This window comes from Podarcis muralis, chromosome 2 (assembly GCF_964188315.1).
Source record: "Podarcis muralis chromosome 2, rPodMur119.hap1.1, whole genome shotgun sequence".
Taxonomy (NCBI): Eukaryota; Metazoa; Chordata; class Lepidosauria; order Squamata; family Lacertidae; genus Podarcis; species Podarcis muralis.
In genome coordinates, this window is record NC_135656.1 from 96613843 (window position 1) to 96636311 (window position 22469).

Here is a 22469-nt window from a genome sequence, read left to right on the forward strand (position 1 = left end):
ACTCCAGCGGGAAGGTAAACGGCGTTTCTGTGCACTGCTCTGGTTCGCCAGAAGCGGCTTAGTCATGCTGGCCACATGACCCGGAAGCTGTATGCCGGCTCCCTTGGCCAGTAAAGCGAGATGAGCGCCACAACCCCAGAGTCAGCCACGACTGGACCTAATGGTCAGGGGTCCCTTTACCTTTACCTTTACCCTTCTACATCATTAATCTAAAAATGAAATTAATAATTCGTTGACTGTCAACTATGCTTGATGTGGTTTTCCCTTTTAAAGCTGGTTTAGGATTGCATTTCATGAAATGCCCTTATAACCTGTCGGCATCGGAGAGTGCCTGCTTGCATATGTATAGCAGTTTCTACAGCCATCAGTGACTAATCCTCAGAATACCTACAGTTCCTTGCACCCTTGGCAAGGAGCTGTATCGGCACCTCCCCCCCCCCAAAAAAAATAATTCACTTTACCGTATGCCTTTGTGCAGCAGTGCAAGAAGGATGGGAAGCTTCTCCCACGTTTGATCTTGGTGGTGCATCACCAAGAATTTCCATAGTCCCATAGTGCTTGTTGCACCCTTCCAGGTCTGCATCCCTGGCGGGTACCGGTTTTGCAAACCTGTTAGTACTCCTCTGCTGATCCTGAAACAGTGCCATCTCATGACCAAGAAAAAATGTTATAGGGTTTGGGTTACAGATATAACAGATGTGACCAATTTATTCACATTTGGATTTTTTTTAATCCATTCCCATGGGCACTATCACCCTGGCTACTTCCTTCCTACCTCTCCTGGATTAACCCCACCCCCAGCTGGCAAAGTAATAAACCACATGAGCCTACACTTTGCAGTTTCCAAGGATCGGGTAAAAGTTGGATTCAGTACAATTAGGGCAGGCCCATGTCATACATTTAAAGCACATGACTTTTCCCAAAGAATAATTGGCACTGTAGTTTCTGGTTTCTGGAAATTGTAACCCTGGGGGGAGGCAAACTACAGTTCCCATGATTCTTTTGGGGAAGTCATGTGCTTCAAGTGTGCATTGGATGTGCTTTAAATGCATGAGGTGGATCTGCCTTTTAGGTGAGCCTTGAAAAACGCACAGAACTGAAAGAGGAATTGGGAAATAATAGCACTGTTCCAGCTTCCTCCTTCAGCTCTATGTATGTTTTGGCGGAGGGGGCAGGGAGTAACTACTACCATCATCTCTTGAACAAGGGGGCAATAAATGGGAGGGCTCAGAATCTTCATGGGTGCCAGGAGAAGACAGAAAAGGTGTTACTGCACCCATGATCCCTAAATTTACTCTGAAATCCTTGGTGAGGGTGTGCGTCAATGAATTTGTTTTTTTGAAGGCCAAGCGTATGATGTCTGCTGCATGTTGTCACCAGTGCTGCAGGTCCCTGAGTTTGCAAATGGGAACTGTCCATTGAACCCATTCAACAGAGCCTATGCCTAGTTCAGAAATCTCTGATATCCCACCTCATTATTTATACTCCAGCTCTTCCCACCTTTACAGAGCACGCAACTATAAAACTCTTTTAAGAGAGCCTTTAGAAGTGATAGGTGAAACTAATCAATAGTGCTCTTGCATGCATACCTTGCCTAATAAGTGGAAACAGAGAAAGAGTGATCTTGTGCAACTCCCCACACAAACCTGTGGGCCAGGAATGTAGTAGCCCAAAAGGAGAGATGCTCAGATAGACGGGTGTGGTACAGAAACCTGGCTAGATCAATAACAGTTTTCTCGAACATCTCAGTCCTGAAACATTATTTAATGTTTAACTGTTGAGGGAAAGGAATGTATGCATCAAGCCCCAGCTTTGAGATGACATTGAAACATGTGCTTGGGAAAAACAACAACACCAGGCACTTCGCCTGCGTGCATCTCTGAAATGGGTGGATTGTGGACAGGTAGATGGAAGAGTCCCATGTAAGCATCTTTTGTCATTTGGCTGCAAGGAGTGGCTGTGCTTCAACTGTACTGGTGCCATGGTTGTTGCAGAACAATTCTTTTGCACAGCTTGTCCTCGCCTACTATTTAACGTGTTGTTCCTTTTTTTGCTCATGCTTTGCGAACCTTTGCACATCCTACCCTCTTTCAGTTGCTTATGGTTTCTTCTTCTTCTTGGGATATTATTTCCTCTTTTAGTAGCCTTTTTTATGGCATTTTGTTCTTCTTTTTAAAAGTACCCTAATTTGCATGCTGCCAGATGTACAACACGTTTATGTGATTCTACATTTATAGGGGGGAAGGGGGCTGAGGAGGGGCCGTGAAGAGGGTTGTGGGCATAGTAAGGAGTTGAAAAGCTTCCTCTATAGCCCAAAACAACCAGATTAAATTTTTAAATAAAATTAAAAGCCCTTGTAATGTTGGGGGTGGGTGGGGGAGAAATTTTTATTCAACTGAACATTGCTGTCATTAAAGGGACATCATTAGATGGCTGTTAACTTATTTTGCAATGGTACCAGCTTTTGCTTTTAAAAAGATAGACATAAGCACAAAATGAGTTGAGAATTCAGTATTGGTTATGGACTAGTTATATATTTAGAGAAGCAATCCTTTAATCGTTACTGAGTTTCTGGCATCACATTTGCCTTCTATAACATTCACGGTTTAATCCTATGCTCCCATTTACATCAACGGGAGTGTTTCATGATTTGGTGCAAGTCCTCAGCACTAGCAATGTCATGCTGACCTCAGGCTTACCCCGGCATGGCACTAGGGATACACCAGCTTGATATTATGCTGGCAGAAGGGCTGAAAATGGGTGGCGTCAGCAGTGTGTCAGAGGAAGAGCAAGCTTAATCTGAACCCTGTGAGCAGCTGATTGCAAAAGGAAATCTCTGCCATGTAAGAGTCTAAGAACCCACCATGTTCCCTGACCTTACACCAGCGTAAGCAGGTACCAGTGTAGCTGACTGAGACCAAGGGATTGCTCTGTTAGGCTCCATTGCTAGGGAGTAAGTCCCACTGAATTCAGTGTGTCTTAGTTCTGAGCAAACATGCTTCACGTTGCACTTTCACTCTGTGACTAAGCATAGGCCAGCCTCCCAGTCCTGACGTTTGGTGACTAGAATTTCATGAGCAGTAAAACCTACATGTGGTTATGGCGGTAGTTCTCCCATGGGTTCTTGCAGGATGTGGGCCATCTAGCCACACACGCACGAAGCCATCGTAACAGGGGGCATTTCAGTAGTTACTGCCACATACTGTGGAGTTAAAATGGAGCCCAGTATCAGGTGTGGGTTTGACGCTCTCCATGTACAGTGATGATACAACAAGACTCCCAGTTTGGGTTGGAACCTCACTCTGGGATGTACTTAGCTTTAATTTTAACCCAAGTCTTCCAGAAATGAAGTCCCTTAACAGGTTGGGATGCTTCTGCTGCAAGCAAGACATCAATTACTGTGCTTGCTGACCCATTTGTCCTAGAATTCTCCAGGAACTCCCTTGCCCTAGGCATGGTACACATCTAAATACCAAGCCTCTGCAGAGAAGCAAATGGCTTAATAACACCCTGCTGAATTGCATCTACTCTCCCTTTCCTGTCTTCCCTTTCTCTCCTTTCGGGTTTCTGAATTGGACAAGCCGGACAGGAGGAAAAACATTAATGGGATTTAGAGCACATTTGTCACTTGCTGGTCATGTTTATTTTCACACACCCTGGTGCTTTGACCACAGACTTTCCTTAGACAAGCGCTGTCATCTTTTCAATGCCATGTCTTTTAACACTGGGCGGGCTCTTAACAATGAACATTGCACAAGTCCCTTCCAATTGAAACCAGCACTCTACACACCTATAGGATAAACCTGCCTGCGCAGTTCAGCCTGTGTTTATTTCAGTCTCCACCTGACTTGCCTTTCTCTGTGCTCAGGGCACAAAGAGAACATAAATGACACTCTGCACACACAAACACCACTTGAGGCAAACTAAACACTTCCAGCAGTTTCTTATCTTGTGTTTGTTCCTCCGGGTAGGCTAGCACCATGGCTAAGATTGCCTATACATAAACTAAACAAACCTTAAATAATGTACAACGTTAGGTGAAAAAGTGCTGTCCATCCTAGGTTGCCAGTGACCTTGACCTTTTTTTGCCCTCTGCTTTGGCCTTTCTTTTGGCATTTTGCTTGAGCCGCCAGCTTCGCAACGCTTTGTACTAACATTTCTTGTTGGCTCCTGTGCTTTGCTTGTGGCACACTTTTGGTGAGATTGCATGGGTTTAATCTGGGAAGGCTGACAGATGTGGGGGGAGTGCAGTGTTTAGGCAATGAGCTTTTGGTTGCAGCCCTATGATTCTGTCTGGAAGGAACTTCTAACTCTAAACCAAACCATTGATTTTCTGCATAGGGTGGTTTATAGCAGTAGTCTTTGGCCATTTCAAATCTGAGACCTACCTTTAACCCAAAAGTGCATTATTATTATTTTGCCATGTATTCGTACAGTGGTTGTGCTACTGTTGCAGGCTACTTGAGTTTAGGCTGTGGTTCAATAGTGGGTCCCAACCCATCAGTGGCAGACCAATAGCTTTTGGTATACTCCACTGGTGGGTGGGGAGTTCCATAGGTACCTAAATTTTGGGAATGAACAACCTTGGAGACATTGGGAGAGTCTATGTAGTTAGAAGGAACTTGACTCGGGTGGATGGGATGGATACCTGACCTTGAAGTGCCCTATAGTTGTTCTTTGCCAATTAATGTTGTGATTCCCACACTACCCATTAAATCCCATATGTTAGTATGATGGTACATGGAAGCCTACCCTGTACCCATACATATCCCTTGCTTATAAGATTTTATCCCGGCTCTTCTGACAAGTCTCTAGAGAAGGTGTCATGGCAGCTCCTTTCACCAGACAGCTCTCACTGCTCCTAAACATTTGCCAGTCATATATATATAATGCAAGCCTCCTTCTATGTGGTTTTGCAACATACCCCAGTAGGCTCCTGCCATGGTGTCTGAGACATGGGAGGGTGGTTTCTCTGCCTGTTCTTTGTGTGGCAATAGTTCAGTCGCTTGAAGATAGATAGGAATCAGGGTAATGTGAGCATGAGCATCACACCTGAGTACTTGAATGTGAACATTCCACATTTCTGTTCGTTCGCCATGCTTGCTAGGGTGAGGGCGCTGCAGCTCTCTGGCAAACATGGCACGCCCTAGTTTTCGTTCCAAGCTTTAGGATGCAGAGGTGGATGAGGATCATTGCAGTGGAATTCCTACCTCTTCCCCAGCTACAAGAAGGGAATTGCTTGTCCACTTAATTCCCAAGGTACCTGAAGTGTCTCGGCAGCACACTGATAAAACCACCAACCTTCCTGTTGGTGTTTTTCATGCTCCACAGCAGGAAGGAGTGATGGGGGCCTTCACTGGTCGAACTAGAAAAGCATCCAGAGCACCTTGACTTATACCAGTCGTCTTGGGGGGTGGGGTGGCTGAGATGCACTGTGAAGTGGGCAAAACAGCAAGCTCCTTTTGCCCTCTTTTCCAGCTCCGGATCTTGTCCCTGACAAAGAGTGGAGGCTCTGTGTGAGGCCAGTGACAAAGGAAGAGGGCAAATGTACCAGCAACCACAACCTTTGGCTTAGCTCCTAAGCCTGCCAAAAATCAGTGGAGCCTTGCAGTGAAGCAGCTTAATGGAAATGGGGCTAGGACAGTGAGTGACTTGCAGCACCGTTTCCCTATCACTGTTGCATTTACACAATACTGATATTTGGAGCCTTTAGAGCTGTTACACCCAGGCATCTGGTCCACACCCCACCTGATTTATGTGTCTTGTTTGTCTTGTAGGGAATTCCCACCCCTCTGCCGCTCACATTGCCTTCAGCCTTGTCTGGCCTATTAGCCTTAACACCCACTCATCATGCTTATGTGCACATGCTCAATGTTTTGACTATAAAGTCTGGACAAGCTAATGCGGATGGTGGCGCCATCGCTAAGTGGGAGAGATCAGATATCAGTGAAGGTGCAAGCACTCTGAAGTTAACAGAAGATCAGAAGGTGTCACGCGTATACTCGCCAACATTTCACAGATTAAAATAGGCTCACTCCTGTGGGCTCTTGCAATGTTCCTTGTCTTATACCAAGGATCACTTGCCTGACTGCACATTCACATGGTTGAATGTTTCCCTGCCTGTTGTGTCCTGAATTCATTGACTGTCCTGCATGCCTTTTGAGGTAGGTGTGGTTACCAGGCTCACCAGCTGCAGCAGGCAAGGCTGCACACCGCATTTGCTGTTCATGCCTTTGTGGTCCTGTGCATAAGCGCCTTAGTCAACACGCTCTGTGAATAGAAAGCACAAGGGAAGCACACTCTGGCCTCTGCCACCAGCTAGGAAAAGAAGGACCACTGGGAGGCTGTCCCATTGTGCTCCAGAAACAATACGATTGCAAGGGGAAGCCCAACTGGGCCCCATCCGTTGTAGAGCGAAGAAGCAGCAGCCCAGTCTGGCCCCATCTATTAGCTAGATTTAAGGGTCAGGTTTTAAGGATTTAAGGAGTGGTTTTAGGGATTTAGGATTTAAGGAGTGGGTGGCGCTGTGGGTAAAAGCCTCAGTGCCTAGGGCTTGCCTATCGAAAGGTCGGCGGTTCGAATCCCCGCGGTGGGGTGCGCTCCCATTGTTCAGTCCCAGCGCCTGCCAACCTAGCAGTTCGAAAGCACTCCCGGGTGCAAGTAGATAAATAGGGACCGCTTACTAGCGGGAAGGTAAACAGCGTTTCTGTGTGCGGCTCTGGCTCGCCAGAGCAGTGATGTCACGCTGGCCACGTGACCCGGAAGTGTCTCCGGACAGCGCTGGCCCCCGGCCTCTTGAGTGAGATGGGCGCACAACCCTAGAGTCTGTCAAGACTGGCCCGTACGGGCAGGGGTACCTTTACCTTTACCTTTTAAGGGTCGCTGGGCTTGTACGACTTTAGGTTTCCATGCATTAGTACCTGTTTCTTGTAAGCCACCTTGAGGATCATTTGATTGAAAGGAAGGGTATAAATCTTGTAAACAAATGCAGGAAACCTGCATCTCCCCTCCATGCAGAGATGGCACTCCCAAGAACTCTTGAGAAATGAATCCTCAAGGGGGCAACTTGTTTGTTTAATTAAAACATCTTTCCTACCACCTAAAAGCTCTCAAAGGAAGTTCATAGAATCTTAGAGTTGGAAGGGACCCCAAGGGTCATCTAGTCCAGCCCCCCTGATGTGGGAATCTCAGTTCTCAGAATCTCAGAAAGCATCCCCCAAAACAAGGGCGAGCACGGGGGAAAACAGGGCTGTCACTGGTAATTGGGTGCAGCTGAAGTATATGAACATAGCTACTCTTAGATTGTAGACAATAGTCAAGGGGATTAGGAACAAAGTGCTTTAAAAGTACTTCACATGTTCAGTGTACAGCACCCCTCTTCCTGTTCAAAGTTGCCTCCCCACCCTGCTTGTGCATCATTGTTCTCATTATGCATGACGTTTCATCATAGCTGGGCATCCATCAAACTGGGGGGAGTGACTTCACTTCCCCAGTGACCATGCGTGCTTGGCCACATCCGTTTGATGAGAACAGCAGAGACTGCATTACACAAGAGCCAGGATAAAGGATGGCAAGTGCAAGAAATGGCTCTGGGTGTCGAGGTTATTACCTGCACCCTCTAGATTTACTGATTCACCACACCTTTCACGGTGCTGTTTTGGGTGTTTCCAGTGAGAATACAATATCCTTGTTTAAGCTTTTATAGCATTTTCTACTGAGATGTTGCAACAATTACGTACGGAGTGGGTATGTCTGCCACAATTCACTCCACACACAAAAGATTTATTTTTCACATTTGGTAGTGAGTACATTTAGCACTGCTGGAAAGAAGAAAACTTCTGAAGAGTGTTTGCAGTTGTATGGCCACCTGCCAGTTTAGCCAAAAGTCAAGAGCTCTTGCAAGCTTTACAACAAACATTTCACAATTCCTCCGTCTCTTGTCTGGGAGAGAGGAGTGTTCTCTTGCACCGAAGGGTGTTCTGTTTCTGCCTGTGACTACTTAAATATACATTGCAGCAGACTAGATTTATCATTTCTGTTCCTAAAGATAGAACTTGCACGAGCGCCGAAAGAGGAAGGGAGGGGGGTAAAATGAAATGAGAAAGTGCAGATACGAAATCCTTTTATGAATTGCCTTTATCCTAAACCCTCCCTAGTTGCTTAGGAATATTTTAGTGATTAGCTAATTCAGGGCCTGCAAGCCCTGCAAATGAATAAGATTTAATTAATTAGCATCTTCACTGTGTTTATTTGTGCGTGTTTACACAAGCGGGATCCACAGCAAAATGTTGCAGTGTGAAGTGCTTCTGTTCAGTGTGTCAGTCCAGGCTGGACAAGGAGGCCATGTTATGAAGGCAATAGGCTAGAAATCCATTGTGCTCTGCAGGCAAGGGTTCAGATGTTACTCTTGTAATGTTTTGGGGGAAGGGCTCTTCCACATGCTCTGCATGGAAACTGTCTCAGATTCAGTCCTCCGAACCAAACAAAAGATTGCCTGATGAAGAGTTCTCCAGAAGAGAACTGATTGAAATTTCAAGATTGACATTTCAGGCTGAGTAATTACTTCGCTGGTGCTTTATCAAGTTACACACCTAAGATTCTGGGATGAATTAGGGTTGTTCCCCAACTCTGAGAAATTAAAGCCTGATTTGCAACTGTGTTCTGTCCAACACACCTTAAATGCAACACACACGTTCCTGGAATTTTGATGGAGCCCAGTAGTCCAGCTTTGAATTTTGGAGTGTCCCCCCCCCTTTTTTTTTTTTCTTACGGACTAACATGGCTGCCTTTCCATTTTATGCACAATAGTGGAGGTACCTTTTGTTTCTCTCCACTTCTGATTTGGTTGGTTCAGCACTGTATGTTTAGAAAAGAAGGCTAGCACTTAACTTTTCATTTATTATTATTTTTCTGTATTTGGTTATAACACCAACTTTGCACATTTGTTTTCTAGGGAGGTGGTTTTAGAGCCCAGTTGCTCTTAACACTTCAGTCATTTCACAAAAAGGAGTGCTTGTGATCACAAAGGATTCCTAGTAGGAGTCTGTTGAAGGCCTACTTATGTCTGTGTAAAAGGCAAAGGATTAAGCATATCCCCTGTAGTCTCTGTGAAGGCATTATTTTGTTCCTTACTAATTATTCATGGTTGGCTGGTGGCCTCCTTTTCAGGTGAGTAGCCGCCCTTCATTTCCTGGCCTAGTTTAGTTTCCAAATCTGCTCTTCAACATATCACAGAAGATTATGTTCAGTTGCCACTCCTTCAGCATCTAGAGTACCTCTTAAGCACAAACACGTCTGGCTTCCTTTCGTTTGAGAAAGTCCATAGAAGACGCTGTATGAAAATTATTCAGTTGCATATGAGAAAAAATTAAATACATCTCCAAAGTCTTAACTATATTTCTCATTTATGAAAACCTGATAAAAATAACAAAGTAACTTCAAAGTTAATGTTGAAAAAGTGCACAGGAAAATAGAGAAGCGAAAGATATAAAGTGGTACCTTAGGTTACATACACTTCAGGTTACATACGCTTCAGGTTACAGACTCCGCTAACCCAGAAATATTAATAATAATAATAATAATAATAATACTCTGCCTATCTGACTGGGTTGCCCCAGCCACTCTGGGTGGCTCCCAAAAGATTATTAAAAACACAATAAAACATGAAAAACAAACAGGGCTGCCTTCAGATGTCTTCTAAAAGTCAGATAGTTGTTTATTTCCTTGACATCTGATGGGAGGGCATTCCACAGGGAGGGCGCCACTACCGAGAAGGCCCTCTGTCTGGTTCCCTGTAACTTCACTTTTTGCAGTGAGGGAACCAGCAGAAGACCCTTGGAGGAGGACCTCAGTGTCTGAGCTGACCAGTGGTGGTGGAGACGCTCCTTCAGGCATACAGGGCCAAGGCCGTTTAGGGCTTTAAACCAACACTTTGAATTGTGCTTGGAAACGTACTGGGAGTCAGGGACACCCCCCCCCCATGAATGAATGCTTGGGGCTGTAACACGAAAGCTCATACCAAGAACTAACTTAGTTGGTCTTTAAGGTGCTACTGGAAGGAATTTTTCTTTCTTTCTTCAAATTGAATGAGTGCTTTAAATGTATGAGGCATGTATGGTGACCATAGAGAAAGTTACACGTTTTTTTCTGTTTTCAGCTAACCAGGTTAACTTCCAGATAGGGTTATTGCAATGTACTCTACACGGTGCTGCCTTTGAAGATGACTCAAAAAGCTTCAACTGGTTCCAAGCACAGCAGCCAGATGAATGAATGGCTGGGGTTCACTTTAGAACTCATATCACTCCTTTTCTGAAACAGCTGGACTGGCTGCCAGCTCATTTCCTGGCCTAATTTAAGGCACTCCAGCTGAAGGACTTACTTTTAAGCTCTAAATACCACCTCCATCCTTACACATCCTCTTAGATGTTAAGATCAGCAGAGGGGGCCCTCTTGATAGCTCCACCACTTTTGAAGATTAAAGGACGTGTGACCTGGGAGAGGGCATTCTTTGTCACAGCCCCTACACTGGAATTCTCTCCCCACCAGAGGCAAATCTTTTTTCAGCACACACCTCTTTGCCCTCACCTTTGACACCTGAGGTGTGCGTTTTTTTGGAAAGCACCGTACTTCTGTGACTAATTTGTTTTTAATATCGAATTTTAAATTGTTGTAAACTGCCCTGGGACTAGCTGGTGAATAGTGGGTAATCAATGAGGTAGTCGTAATGATGATGATGATGATGATTAATAATATCCAGGCATAACTGTGGTTAGAGAGCCAGTGTGGTGTAGCGGTTAAGAGCGGTGGACTCGTAATCTAGTGAACCGGGTTCGCGTCTCCGCTCCTCCACCTGCAGCTGCTGGGTGACCTTGGGCTAGTCACACTTCTCTGAAGTCTCTCAGCCCCACTCACCTCACAGAGTGTTTGTTGTGGGGGAGGAAGGGAAAGGAGAATGGTAGCCGCTTTGAGATTCCTTAAGGGGAGTGAAAGGCGGGGTATTAAGTCCAAACTCTTCTTCTTCTTCTTCTTCTTCTTCTTCTTCTTCTTCTTCTTAATGATGGTTTGACTGAACGTCAGAATCCATATGGTGACTAAACGTTTGCTACCTTTTCTCAACACCGTGATTTTTTTATGTGTCTGATGCTCCTTATTTCATGTGATAATGGCATAGACTTGTACCGTGGATTCTTCAACTTTAATTAGCTGACCAGGGTGCCCACACCCTGGTAATTACCACTTTCTCCCCTCTCCCTCCCTCTCTCCCCTTTTTCTTTTTCTACCCACTTTCCTCTTCCCAACACCCAAACAGTCACATGTAATTGCACATTGTTACTTGGGTTTGGATTTCTTGAGGCTACTCACACAGCCCATAGTCATCTCTGAATGACACTGGCCTTAGGGAAGAAAACCAAGTTTATGACTAGAGGAAAGGTACAGTTCTTCCCTATGCTCACGTAACTGCTAGTTTTGAAGTCTCTGAGGCTGCAATTGACTTGATTTTTTTTTTAGCATTTCATAAAGCCTGCCTTTTTGAGGTACCTTGCAACTAGGACTTTAGGTCAAAGGTGTTTTAAGTTGTGTTCCTTTATTTCTGTACAATAATATTTTATTAATCACTCAAAAATAAGAGCACACCTGGGGAGGGGGGAAATGGTGTGTCATGAGTTGACCACCGGTAGCCAACTTGGTACCCTCCAGATGTTGTGAACCACAGTAACTCTTGCATAAGCTGCAGCCAGTGTCGCCAGTGATCAGGGATGTATGTTGTAGCCCCTGATCCCTGGAGTGCACCATGTTGGACTCAAGTGTCAGAGTTGCCTACAGGCAATCTAGGCTCGAATTCCTGCTAAGATGTGAAGTTCAGTGGGTGAAGTCATAGGTCTCAACTGAACTACTTGAAGGGTGTTGCAAGGTTAACTCCTTGTAGAAAAGGTCAACCTCAAAATGCTGATAAGCTAGCAGCTGTTCTAGGTAAAGGGTCCAAATTCCTTTCTAGATCACAGTACAGTAAAGCTCCTTTTACCAGCATTTCAGTAAAAAGATTAAAGGTGCAGTTCTAAACCCACTCACCTAGGAAGTAAATCCTATTTAATTCAAGCACTTACTTCTGAGTAGATGTGGTTAGAGTTGTGTTGTAATTCAGATGCTGCATAAGGACCCCGGTCGCAGCAGATCTTTAAGGGCATGTTTTTAACAAGAGATGGGGAAAAAAATGACATGTAGTCTTCAGGGAGTTGACGTGTGCTATCACACATTTTGAGCATGAACTTTTGGCCAAGTTTCTAACTACAGTGGTACCTCAGAAGTCAAACGGAATCCATTCCAGAAGTCGGTTCAACTTCCCAAACATTGGGAAACCAAGACGCGACTTCCGATTGGCTGCAGGTAGGTCCTGCAGCCAGTTGGAAGCCACGTCGGACATTCGGGTTCCAAAGAATGTTCGCAAACCGGAACACTCTCTTCCGGGTTTGTGGCGTTCAGGAGCCAAAACATTCGACTCGCAAGGCATTCGGGATCCAAGGTACGACTATACTGTGAAGATTTATGCTCTACGTCTATACATTTCTGTTTTCAGAATGATATTGGAAAAGTGGGCATATTTACAAAGTGGTTTAGTCATGCTTGGTTCTGGAAGATCTGGCCTCTCTACCAAGGGGTGCCAACCGGTTTTTCTGGGCCCAGTACACTGTGTGTGGATTGGGCCCTCTGACCCACTCACAAAACAGGACAGAATTCTCAAGGAATTTGAGCTACATCATACACAAATTAGTTTTTCTGTTTTGCAGATTGGGTGAAGGGCTCAAAAATAAATCAGTGGCCAGACACATATTAAAATGTCCAACAGACAAAATGTGAATGGGTGATGCTTCTCCCATAATTGAACCTCCATGCTAGAAAAGGCATATCCTGCTGTATTTCTGCCACTCTCGTGGCTTTAACCCTGCTTTCCCTCATTACCAATCCTAAACCAAAACCTAGGCTGCAAATAGTTTGAACATTGCAAGAAATAATTTACTCAGTGATGAAACTACCACCGTGTGCAATAAAATGAACACTATGGTTGAAAGGCAACCTCGTTCTTAATTCTATTTAATGCCTAATTAGTGCTCATTGACCTTATTTATTTGACTAAACTTCTAACGATGAGCCTTTAAGGCCTCATTAACTCCAAAGTTCACCAAACCTTCCAGAATTGACCTTGCACATCAACAGCAACAGCAAAAGTGAGATTCTTTTCACCAGAATATAAAGTCCAATGGATACTATTAGCACTGAAGGTTGTGCTGAGGTTAGTTGTTGAGCATAATAATAATAATAATAATAATAATAATAATAATAATTAATAATAATAAAAACCGTAAGCATAAAACAAATGCAACACCAAGTGGGAGGACAGGCAATAGAGGGGGTAGATCTTTAGATCTACTTTAAAAATGCAGCCATAAGAAGGGTCTTTTTACCCCTATTCCCTATGGGTAATTAGAAACAGCCACGAGGCAGGCTATTTAATGTATATGCAGCAAGCAGCTTACTTAAAATTGTAAGAAATGTCACCCAAAGTAATTTCCAGGCCTAAGATGTTCTGTATGCAAAAGAAACCCCAGAAACTAAAACAACAAAAACCACCTCCGCTGTTCTGCAGTTGTCATTTCCATGTAGTCTTAATTTAGTTATTCATGTTAAAAGGATTGGCCGCCACAGTATCAGACTAAAAGGCATGGCTCTTTCAATTCTTTCAAATAGTTCTGTTTGAACATCTTTACATCTGCATCTTATAAAACCCTGATTTCTTTATCTGGATTATATCCAGCTATGTCCTCCCTTCCCAATTTGAGTAATTCAGAAATGTATCCAGTCTTTTGAGACTCATCCTGCACATCAACCCCGCCAACTTGCTTGCATATATACTCTTTAAGCCAGCTGTGTAATTATAGCGATATCAAATTACTGTTTTTATGTTAGGTTTGTTTTTGTAAATTGAAGTTGTTCCAGGTTTAAAACACTAGTTTGATTTCCAAACTTGCCACCACCCTGTAATTACTTCAGTTGGACAAGAAAGGAGCTAGTTACAAAATTCAAAATGCCACCTTGTCCACCATCACTCATATGAGATCAACTCGAATTGACATATGTCAATACATGTTTATCTGTGTCAACAACAACAAAAAAACCTTGAGGCGACTGGTACTTCAGTAGGACCAAAAACACAGTCAACTTTCTCATGACGCTTTGGCCAGTTCGTCTTCCCTCTGTCTGAAATGATCATGAAGGTTTTAATAGGAGGAATAAGCATGTTCAAATTGAGAAACTTTCTGAAAACATATCTAACTTTGTAGGTTTTGTTGTTATTATCTTTTTTAAAAAAATTCTTTCCCCTGCTTGGACCCAAAAGAATATCCTGTTCCAAAGTATGAAACTTAAGATGGCACTTGATATTTTATTCATTTATTTCTCTGTGAAAAGTCATGTTTTGAGGTAAATACAGCATTGGGACTTCTCGTCTGTCATCCACTGAATTTTTCATAAGGCTGCTGTGTGCTGAACTGTCAAACTTACACTTTGAATCTTTAATATGGGCTTATGCTTTCAGCCCAGGTAGAAATGAGAGGAAAGGCTGTAGCAAAGGAGCACTGAACACTTTTAGAGATTGGTTGGCTGGGGCAGACAAATTTAAAATCACTGTCTAGAAGCAAAACATTAAATCAAGACATGGTTATTAATCTATAGAAATGCTGTCTTCTTTTGTGGGGGAGGTGTGTGTAAACACACACACACACACACACACACACACACCTCTTTTGGTGCAAGTGGACTCTTAGCACTTACATTTGAGGTGAAGGAGAGTCAAACTGATTTCCCCTCTTTAATTTTTACACAGGAATGTAGACACCATGAAAGCATTCCGTGTGGAAAGTAATTTGTTTCCAGTGATTTTTACATGTGCCAATTTTCTACACAGGTATCTCTTTTGGGGAGCCTGTTGCTCTCCAGATGCTGTTGGATTCCAATTCTGATCAGCCCCAACCAGCCAAGATTCCCACCCCTGTCACACATGGCAGAATACAATACGTAAAATACCTACAACTCATATTAGATCTGGCTTTGTTTTGCAGCACGGAGGGATTTGTGATCTTAGTACATCTGTGTGTACACACACACAGTGTGTGTACTGTCTGTGTGTACACACAGAGAGAGACAAACACGTTACCATGCAAAAATTGAAAGGGGAAAGCAATATAAGGTAAATAATGGCGTGAGAGATTGCTGGTAAAAGGTAAAGGTAAAGGTAAAGGTAAAGGGACCCCAGACAGTTAGGTCCAGTCACGGATGCCTCTGGGGTTGCAGAGCTCATCTTGCTTTACTGGCCGAGGGAGCCAGCGTACAGCTTCCAGGTCATGTGGCCAGCATGACTAAGCCACTTCTAGCGAACCAGAGCAGCGCACGGAAATGCCATTTACCTTCCCGTCGGAGCGGTACCTATTTATCTACTTGCACTTTGACATGCTTTCGAACTGCTAGGTTGGCAGGAGCAGGGACCGAGCAACGGGAGCTCACCCCGTTGCGGGGATTCGAACCGCTGACCTTCTGACCGGCAAACCCTAGGCTGCTATATTCATCTTAAACAAGTCAGCCTGGAAGAATAGAGAAAGTGCAGAAGCAAAAACAGTACAACGATTCTGTTTTCTGGTTGCAGGAGAAGGTGCGAAGCTTGAAAAAAGCATACCCACCCAAACTATAGCAGCTGTCACAAGGCATAAATATTTTATCTCTAAATGTGATACAACAACATTATGAACCTATATATACTGTACTGGGAAATGTATAATCATGGAATTAATAATTACTTAATACTGTCCTATCCTTACCTGTATAGAGGAAAACTTGAGGATAGACTTCCTGGCTCCTAAAAATTGTGCTTCTCCAAACATATGCCTCCTTTTTTATGTAAATCGAACCACTTTCTGAATGCAGGATTATGATAAGTGTCACATTATGCATTAATATCCACAGATTCCCATGGAGCCCTTACCAAGTGTCTATGAGTTTTAAATTTTATGTCTGCTTGGATTGATGCCATCAAACTACATGGTCCCTAGGGGGGAGCCATATGTCAGAGTACCGCATAACTAACCGTGCAGCTATTTTATTTTATAAAGTTGTGTCTTCTTGTCAGCTGTCCCCAGGGATGCTTATCAGCTGGACTGCCAGGTTCAATTCAGGACGGGGTCTCAAGTGGCCCTAATTGTTGTACAAAAGGTGAAGCATTTTATGACTGTGAATGTTCTCATTAGTGCAGTTCTGCAATGTGAAAAAGGAACATTATCTCTCCTACACTGGATTTATGTTCCGTATAAAGGTAAAGGTACCCCTGCCCGTACGGGCCAGTCTTGACAGACTCTAGGGTTGTGCGCCCATCTCACTCAAGAGGCCGGGGGCCAGCGCTGTCCGGAGACACTTCCGGGTCACGTGGCCAGCGTGACATCGCTGCTCTGGCGAGCCAGAGCCACACACGGAAACGCCGTTTACCTTCCCGCTAGTAAGCGGTCCCTATTTATCTACTTGCACCCGGGAGTGCTTTCGAACTGCTAGGTTGGCAGGCGCTGGGACCGAACAATGGGAGCACGGGGATTCAAACCGCCGACCTTTCGATCGGCAAGCCCTAGGCGCTGAGGCTTTTACCCACAGCACCACCCGTCCCTTTATGTTCCGTATATGGTTAAGCAATTCCCACTGCAGTAGTGTAGAGGTAAATTTTAAAGTCATCTCAATAGCCCCCATAAGAAGACTCCCAAGAATGGTAAAAAAAAAATAAATGCAGGGAAATTTGTTTTATCCCATATAATAGTCAGCTGGCCTTATTTACTAACTTCTGTGTTAATATGCCACAAACAATAGTAAACCCTGAAAGTCTTAATATCATGTCAGTCACTTATCTGAGCAAGGAGAGCCGGTCATTTATCTTTGCACACTTGCGGATGACATCATCACACTGGCTGTGTTGTGCTGTGCTCCTTCGCATTCCCCACTCCATCACAACTTTCTCCCACTGGCAAGTGTACTTCACTAGGGTTTCCATATTCCCAAAAGTGAAAATCCGGACAAAGTTGTTGGCAGCCCTAGCTTCACTAATATAAACTAACTATTAATGTAGATTAGCTAAACCAGGTTTTCATATGCATATTGAATGTAACAAGATAAAAGGGCTTCCCCAAATACTATTGTTTCTAGACATATAGTGGTACCTCGGGTTAAGTACTTAATTCGTTCAATAGGTCCGTCCTTAACCTGAAACTGTTCTTAACCTGAAGCACCACTTTAGCTAATGGGGCCTCCTGCTGCTGCTCCGCCGCCGGAGCACAATTTCTGTTCTCATCCTGAAGCAAAGTTCTTAACCCAAGGTACTATTTCTGGGTTAGCGAAGTCTGTAACCTGAAGCGTATGTAACCTGAAGTGTATGTAACCTGAAGCGTATGTAACCCGAGGTACCACTGTACTTAAAATTGAAACTAGGATGTTTGGATTATGTGGGTAGACCTATCTCCTGCGTACTTCCCATTCCAAGATGTGTGCCCCCTCCACTAGAGCTTATTTTGGACCACCCAGACCAAAATAGAAGGTTCCTGCAATGACTTTGCATCTCCTGCAAGCAGGATGGAGCCTTCCATTCACAGAAGGATATGAACCAGTGGAAGCTTCCACTGCTGGAAGGAGTGGGGAGGGATAGACATTTCTTTTTGCTCATTTCCCTCCTGCAGCTTGCTAATTTCTAGAGCCCCCCCCCCAACTGTCTATGGCATACTTCGTGGGGCTTCAGGTGGAATCAGTGAAAATTTATCACTCCTTCTGCCCGCCAGACCATTGAATGAGCTAAATTCTGCTTATGGTGTCTCGGTAGCCAAGTCCTTTTTCTACAGCAGCATTTCCCAACCTGGTGCCCTCGAGATGTTTTGGACTATAACTCCGATTGGCCCCAGCCAGCATAGTCAGTGGTTGGGGATGATGGGAATTGTAGTCCAAAATATCTGAAGGGCACCAGGTTTGGAAAGGCTGTTCTACAACAAGAATATTCATATTCACCCAAGTGTTTTACAATCATTCTCTAACTCTTTTCTTTCTAAATGTTAAAAGCAGGGTGTGCCATTTATTTGCTAGTCCCTTCAATTTTGATCTTGTTGAAGGTATCACTCATGCAAGGGTTTTCTTTCTTTCTTTCTTTCAACGAACAGTCAGTCATGTGCAACCTCACCTGCAGCTTGAAGCAGGACAGCTCAGGTATAGATTTTCCACCTCAGTGAGAACTAGGCCATGTGCATTGATATTTTATTATTTTGATTTATTAAATTTATGTACCAGATCACAGGGTATTTGACAATATAAAAGTACACAACATGGTAACAAACAAACCAATTACCCCTGCCTCATTTTAAAAGACCATAGATTGTTTAATTAGCCAAAGGGCTAGATCGCACAGTTCAACTGTTGCAAGGTCTTTTCATTTCTATCAGTTCCCAATATCCTGAATATTTCATCTTCTATGCTATATGCTCTCTGAAAATACACTTAACCATTCTGAATCAGATATAGCTGCTATTCCTCTTTCAGGGTTTTGCTCAGGGAGAACTGGTTCTACTGGATGCCAAGAGAAGGCAGCAGTGCACAGCATAGATTGGCTGATGACTGTGACATCACTTCTTTCCCACACCTACCTTCATTCTTGGAACAACCTTTAAGCATTTGACTACTTAGAAAAAAGTAACGAGAATGTGTCTTATAAGGTTACAAGTGGCTCTTTTACAAAGAGAAAAGAAGAAAAAAAGAGGACTGCCCATTTGAAGCATGGGGTGGGGAATGTTCGTAGTGAAGGCAAGAAGGTGGTGGCTTCATTCAGTGGAAGAGAATGAAATACAGCAACTGCTGATTCAATTGTATAAGAGTGTATTGTCTGTTTTTTGGTTAAGAAACAAATTCCACATAGACTCTATGCAAAGGATATACGGATAGGAATTCTATGAAATTAAAATTGTAGTGCAATAAAATACAATATAAGAAATAAAAGAAGCAGCAAAAATATAATTACAAATCACACAGCACCTATCACAGCACATTACAAATGCTGCAAGAGGCAGAAAAATCATTAAGTAGTCCACCAACACCCTCAGCAATTTCCAAGTGGTCCATGGGGGGGGGGGGTTGCAATGCACTAGCGTATTTATTCCTGTGGAAGTGCCTGGCAACCAGTTTCTTATCCATTGGGTGGCAGTGAAAGAAGAGAAAAGCAGCGGGGGCGGGGGGGGGGGGAATCCTTAGCCAGGATCTGAAGTTTCCTGGCTTTTTGAATAATGTGGCAGCCGCTGCAGTTTGTTGCCTCTTAGCTTCAATTCTGCATATGCATAATAGACTAGCAACCTACCCAGCAGGGCTGTATTTCGGGGCATGAAAAGTTTAGGGACTTTGGAAAGCCTTTTTGCATGTTCAAAAACGTTATTGAAACGATAACAATGCATTTGCGATCAAAACAAGGGTGTTTTATCTTTAGAAACGTCTGAATACAGTAGCCTACATGCACAAGTTGTTTTCGTGTGTGTGTTGAAACAAGATAGTTTAAGTTCCCAAACGTAAAAAGGATAAAGTGCAGTTGTCTTATGTGTGTTTAGACCACTGGACATCATTACCTCTAAATAACTGTGCACACTGTAAGTGTGCTGGATGTATTTGCACAAAATACAGTCAATGTGCAGCCAACAGACCTCAGGAAATCTGCAGGGTCCAAACGTGCTAAATTTGTAAGGGGGGAGGTGTGATTCATCAAAGATATCAGGCAACCCACATGTCAGCTTTCTCTTGCCTTCTGCACCTCCGTTTTCAGAATCATTTTCCTGCTTGTCCATGTTAACTGCTATGAAGTTGCCCAACTTTACAGCTCAAATTACACCCACCCCTTCTTGCTGTAATGGTATGATCTGCAATGGAAGGAAAACCAGTGGTGCTGAGTAGTGACAGGCTAACAGATTCGGTGTAGCCCTGGGGGGCATCCCATTGCTGCAGTTTTAGGCTATGCCTCCTTAATATTTTCCTCTTTATTTAAACAGGGGCATATTGAGGTGGAAAGTGAGACAGTCTTCAGGTTAGCTGCTTTGATTTTACAGGTAAGATTTTTTTCCTCAAACTCTCTGCATGCCTGTTGCTGTTATTAATTTTACATGCATGGTCTCAAAAGCCTTTAGTTCCAAAATGTTGACAGCAGTTTTTCATGTATTTGTTATATTTCATAGGCATGTCGATTTCTCCCTTAACCCCAGCAAAAAACCAAATAAATGTGCATTTGTGATACAAATGCTTCAAAAACTGCCATTGTGCTAAGAGCAAACAGAGATGTTAGAATACACATAAACATTTGGGGACATTTGGGGTGAAGTAGGAGGATGAGTATGTGTTTTAAGATGTGGAGTTGTACAGAATGATTGAACTAGCATCACGTTTCTCGCATAATTATTGCCCCCCCCCCCAAAATTATATGTTGGACACTGGGTAAAGAGTGCGATATGGTGCAACAATGTTAAGCATTTCTGTAAAAATTTAAACCTCTCTCACCAGTTGTTCTTCAAAAAGAAAAGCTCAAAATGCAATGCCATTTTATTTTTAGAACAGTGTTCTGTAGATCCCAATCAAGGGCACTGTTGGTTTCCAGTTAGCAATCTTCCTTGCCACATACGATTTTGTGGTTGTTCATATTTTCATGTCTCTTCTGCTTTTTTCTTAGCAAGAGACTTGGATTTTCATTGACAAAATTCAGCAGCAAGCTGATGATGGCTTTGACTTTTTGAACTTTTGTGCTGCTTTGAATGAACCTTGCCAGACTGTTCGCAAGGGCTGGCCATCCCTGTAATTTCAGTTTGTGGTTGGCTGTAGCTGAGCAAGGATGGTCTCTCTGTTTCTTTGAAAAGAGCAAAACCCTGTAAAACCAGTGATGTCCTTTAGACTTGCCTGAGTGGTCAAGGCTTGGCTTAAAATATGAGTTTAGGGTGTGGGTGTGTGTTTTCTTTTTAAAAAAGTTTTCAGTGATGTGATGTCTTAATTTAGCATTGAGAGCCACTGCGAAAAAAATAGTGTTTTAACATCATTACTTTTCTCAATTGTAGGAAGCTAAAGGGGACTACTCCAGGTAATTACATTTCCCTTTTCAATATTAGCATATAGAATGACTATGTTTTGTTCAGTTTGCATTACTTTAAGCAATCATTCGCCAACTGCAAATGTGGGGAAAAGAAAGGAAAGCATGTGTAGTAACTGAAGAAGAAAGAATCACTGCAGCAGCCAGAGGCTGGTCTCAGCCATTCACAACTGGGTTGGGGATGTGATTCTTTTGTGAATGGGGTGTGAACTGGGGCAGTGTCTTTCAAAGCACCATAGCCTACTTGCTTGCATTAGCTAATCTTTAATAAGGCGAAACTTGCATAAACAATGGCAGCATTTTGTGGGGGGGGGGGCTGTCCTCTGCAGACAAGTTGCTCCATATTGTTGCTCATTTTTAAAGAAGTCCAGAGTTCCTAATGACCCTGCTTGTGAATAGCTCTGATGCGTACCCAGAAAGATGAAGCTTGTCAGTTGCTTGCTTTTGGAGATCAGTGTACAAAGTTTTTCCTCTGCAGCTGCCCCACAGGGGCCTCACCCGTCATGCTCTTGACCTGACAAGCTGCATTGTGGCTGGTGAGAGAGACTTGGAGCTTGTCTAGGGCTTAGCTTTCTACTTACTGGTGCATAAATCGGGCAGCCCTGGCCATTGTGTCTCTTCCTACCTGCCAAACCCAGCCTTTTTGGGTGGAATTGCAAGGCAGAAGGAGGAAAGAGGAGGGGTGCGGTGGGTGGGTGGGAATTAAAACAAATGAAAAGGAAATTGTGTCTGAGCTGGAGGAGAGAGGGACTTTAATTAGTAGTGGCTCACTGAACAAACAAATTCAAAAGGTCAGCTTTCATCACGTTAATGTTTTACTACATGCCTGCCTTCCTCCAAAGGAAAGATTGCTTGTTTACAGATGGCAGAAGTAGGGTCTGTATATTAGACTTAAGGTATCCTTGCGGTGTGTGTGTGTGTGTGTGTGTGTGTGTGTGTGTGTGCATGCGTGTGCAGGGGAGTGAGGGTGGGACAACTATACTGTCTCTGTGCATGCTTGCTTAGATGGTGTGTCAGGCTGTGCCCCCTTTCCACAGCAGTGTCCTCAAATGCAGTACAGTGGTACTTAATTCGTTCCGGAGGTCTGTTCTTAACCTGAAGCACCACTTTAGCTAATGGGGCCTCCTGCTGCTGCTGCGCCACCAGAGCACGATTTCTGTTCTCATCCTAAAGCAAGGTTCTTAACCCGAGGTACTATTTCTGGGTTAGCAGAGTCGGTAACCTGAAGCGTATCTAACCTGAAGCATATGTAACCCGAGGTACCACTATACTGGCAAATCTGTCCCTGGTGATTCAC

The 22469-nt window shown here is 43.7% G+C and overlaps 1 protein-coding gene across 6 annotated transcripts in view; it reads left to right on the top strand.

Moving 5' to 3' along the window:
• FRMD4B (FERM domain containing 4B) overlaps nt 1–22469 on the top strand; it is a 235277-nt gene that overhangs the window by 125733 nt on the left and 87075 nt on the right. For all 6 annotated transcript variants that reach the window (XM_028719421.2, XM_077925045.1, XM_028719428.2 and 3 more), the window contains 2 exons: nt 20091–20147; nt 21141–21163. In XM_028719421.2, coding sequence (XP_028575254.2) covers nt 20091–20147; nt 21141–21163 — 80 coding nt within the window. The remainder of the gene's footprint in view (nt 1–20090; nt 20148–21140; nt 21164–22469) is intronic.